General features: G+C 45.2%; 1 protein-coding gene across 1 annotated transcript; it reads right to left on the bottom strand.

Annotated features, from left to right (window-relative positions):
- Window positions 1–469: 469 nt before the first annotated feature.
- LOC147464319 (uncharacterized) lies at window positions 470–2,188 on the bottom strand. Its single transcript, XM_086508897.1, has one exon. It carries the CDS (start codon window positions 1,708–1,710, stop codon window positions 1,237–1,239), a length of 474 nt encoding a protein of 157 aa, XP_086365023.1. The 5' UTR covers window positions 1,711–2,188; the 3' UTR covers window positions 470–1,236.
- Between the last annotated feature and the right edge of the window lie 637 nt (window positions 2,189–2,825).

The raw sequence follows: 2,825 nt of genomic DNA, 5'->3' as shown, positions 1-2,825 counted from the left end.
GGTCCATTGTCCTTTCTTCAATGCTTATCTTTCAGTGGTTTCTTTATGAAGATTCTGGTGAAAATGAGAAGGCCTTGTTCGCCAGCTGCCTCGGACCTTCGAGGAGCTTTAGCATCAACCATCGGTCTAGAACCCCTTTGGTCAGGATTGTAAGGGATTCTAGTTAGGGGTGCATACTCAAATTGATTGAGCTAGCTCTGATAGAGAGCCTATAACATCCTTTGCTTAGTGTTCACATCATCGTTGTTTGGATGCATAGCTCAGTGCTGACAAGTTTGGCCCACATGGAGGGATATATACTTGGATTGTAGAATAAGTAAAAACATGCAATTTGTGAAACAAAATATGTGCGAATTACGAGATGGTCATCTTATTTGGAGATTATTGTGGATTGACAAGAAGTCTAGCATGAATGAGATCGAAGCTAGGCTTGGAACGTTAGATGTCCTTATCATACAAGAATCACATCCGTCATGCTAAAAAATAAGTTGGAGCAAGCTTAGATACAAAACCCTCTGAAATGGAGGATCATTGAACGCTTCCATTTGGCACATAGTTCGTTGGCAAGGCATGGATCATTTTGTATGCCATTTGCACCTTTTGTGACCCTTTTTGACTAGATAGAGGAATTTGAGCTAAAGCGGCCACTCTATTCAATCATAATAATGGCCAGGAGGAGTACAACAACCTATCATCATCTTGGCATCTATTTGAGGGTTCACACCAAGGCCGTTTGGCCACACCACATGCACGGAAGACTGGACCAAACTCGGCTTGCGCTCCACCAATGAGGCAGCCCATTGTATTGAGTGACTAGAAGGAGTACAATAACCTATCATTATCATGGCATCTACTTGAGGGTTCACACCAAGGCCGTCTGGCCACACACCACACCTCCCCCCTTAGGGAGAAAAAAATGGACATCTTTTTAGAAATTTGGGTTAGGAATGGACTCAACATGAAAGGATCAACTCCAACGCCTCATCTGGGGGGAGTGATCATACAACGACTTAGGGGCTAAGGGACTGAGCTTGGGGGGTAGACTTGTCATCATGCCGATCATCATCAAGGCATGGAACTCGTACATCTCGCTTATGCAAACATCATGTCACTATCTTGATGTAGTGGACAAGACGAGGAAGGACTCGGGGTTGCATCATAATAACAAGTATGTGACGACATACATCTCTTCCAAAAGGGGTTTGGTGTTTGATGATCCTTATTCAATAAATAATGTTATGTAGTAGCTTCAGAATACTCCATTGGCAAGAGGCACCTTAACAACCTAGGCTGCAGCAACTCCTCCGTGGCCATAAGGAGCTCATGATCGTCTGCTGGTTTGCAAAGTGCAAAAATATCAGAAGCATCTAATTCCGCAACACCCATGCACCCCTTCCCTTCCCCATCCGAAAGGCTGCAATATTGGGTCGGTTCCTGCTCATCCTCGATTACCAAAACTCCTTCACGTACACCTTCTACAACCATGCGGAACCTGGGTGTCGGGTGAAGAAGCTGAAGACTTTGCGGGAGAAGAGGATGAACGAGGAAGACCATTGGATGCCCTCCTACTGCCTCGCTTAGGAAGACGTAACTCGTTTTCCACTTCACTTTGTGCTCTCCTTGTGCGCATTGTAAGAAGTTTAGCTTGTTCTTGGGCAAGCACATAAACTTGTTTTGGGTAATGCAATCAATCGGCGATGTGAGCACCATGGAAGCTCTCCTCTTTTAGTGTGTGCGCGTGCGTGCGTTGTATGTCGTGGGCAGAGATGGCTACCCGGTGTCAAGCAAGAATGCCATGAGCCAGCCAAAAGCAAGAAATGCCCCGTAACTACCTAGTTGTCTGTCACGTTCAGAGGCCGTAGGTGATTAGATGATCGCGAGTGAGGTTAATCTGGCTTTAAGGTGGACGCCATCGCCTATGCAGCATGCAACAAGAATTGAAAGAATAAGAGATCAAGAAATGCCGCCTGCCGCCTCCACCAATGTGGTGTGCACGGACTAGGCCAAACTGAGTGTGTTTTGCCTCGAGCAAGCACCCTTATATTGAGCTAAAGGCACTTACAGGTACATTCACACTAAGGCTGACCTGGCCACACACCATACGTCCCCCCTTAGGGAGAAAAAAGATGGACGTCTTTTCTCCCTAATGGGGGAAGTGTGGTGTGTGTGTCCGACCAGTGTGGGAGGACCCTTAGTAGTTCTTGATGTGTAGCTAATCTTGGTATGCATTCCTTAGTTGGTAATTTAAGGAGGCGTATGACAAGAGGAAGACACACTCAATTTGGGCCTAGTCCCGTGCACACCACAATAAGATCGCGAGCTACAAAATTGGAAATCATACCTAAACCTGTTTTGATTCCTTCTTGAGGCTCCTTCAAAGGATAATAAATATTTGGAAAGAAATCCATCTTTCAAGAATATTATGGGATCTTCAATCTGCCTAGTTCTCAAAGCCGTTGAAACCTTTTGCAAGGTGATGTGAACCCCTCTCTCTCTCTCTCTCTCTCTCTCTCTCTCTCTCTCTCTCTCTCTCTCAAGCGTGGTAGATTTGTTATGCCATTTCCCTCTTGAATAAGAGGTCTTGAGTTCAACTCTCGTCGTCGGATAGATCTTTAAGGTCTCTTAGGATAGTTTCCTACATCGTTAAAATTCTCTTCATCTTCTTCTTCTCCTCCTCCATGTGTGTGGGCGTGCGTGTGCGGCTCTCTATTTCTGAGTGTGTTTTTGTGTTTGTCCACTACCATGTCATGTCACTTACATAGCTTTGGAGCTGCCAAAGCTTAATGACAACAACATAAAAAATAACCTAATGGTTGGTTTTCATC

Source organism: Adiantum capillus-veneris, chromosome 1 (genome assembly GCF_014529385.1).
Source record: "Adiantum capillus-veneris isolate H3 chromosome 1, ASM1452938v2, whole genome shotgun sequence".
Lineage (NCBI taxonomy): Eukaryota > Viridiplantae > Streptophyta > Polypodiopsida > Polypodiales > Pteridaceae > Adiantum > Adiantum capillus-veneris.
The sequence above is the reverse complement of the archived record's forward strand: the minus strand, read 5'-3'. Positions and strand labels throughout refer to the sequence as shown.

Excerpts from the sequence above, each read along its gene's own strand:
- LOC147464319 (XM_086508897.1), bottom strand. The coding sequence starts at position 1,710 with ATGGTGCTCACATCGCCGATTGATTGCATTACCCAAAACAAGTTTATG.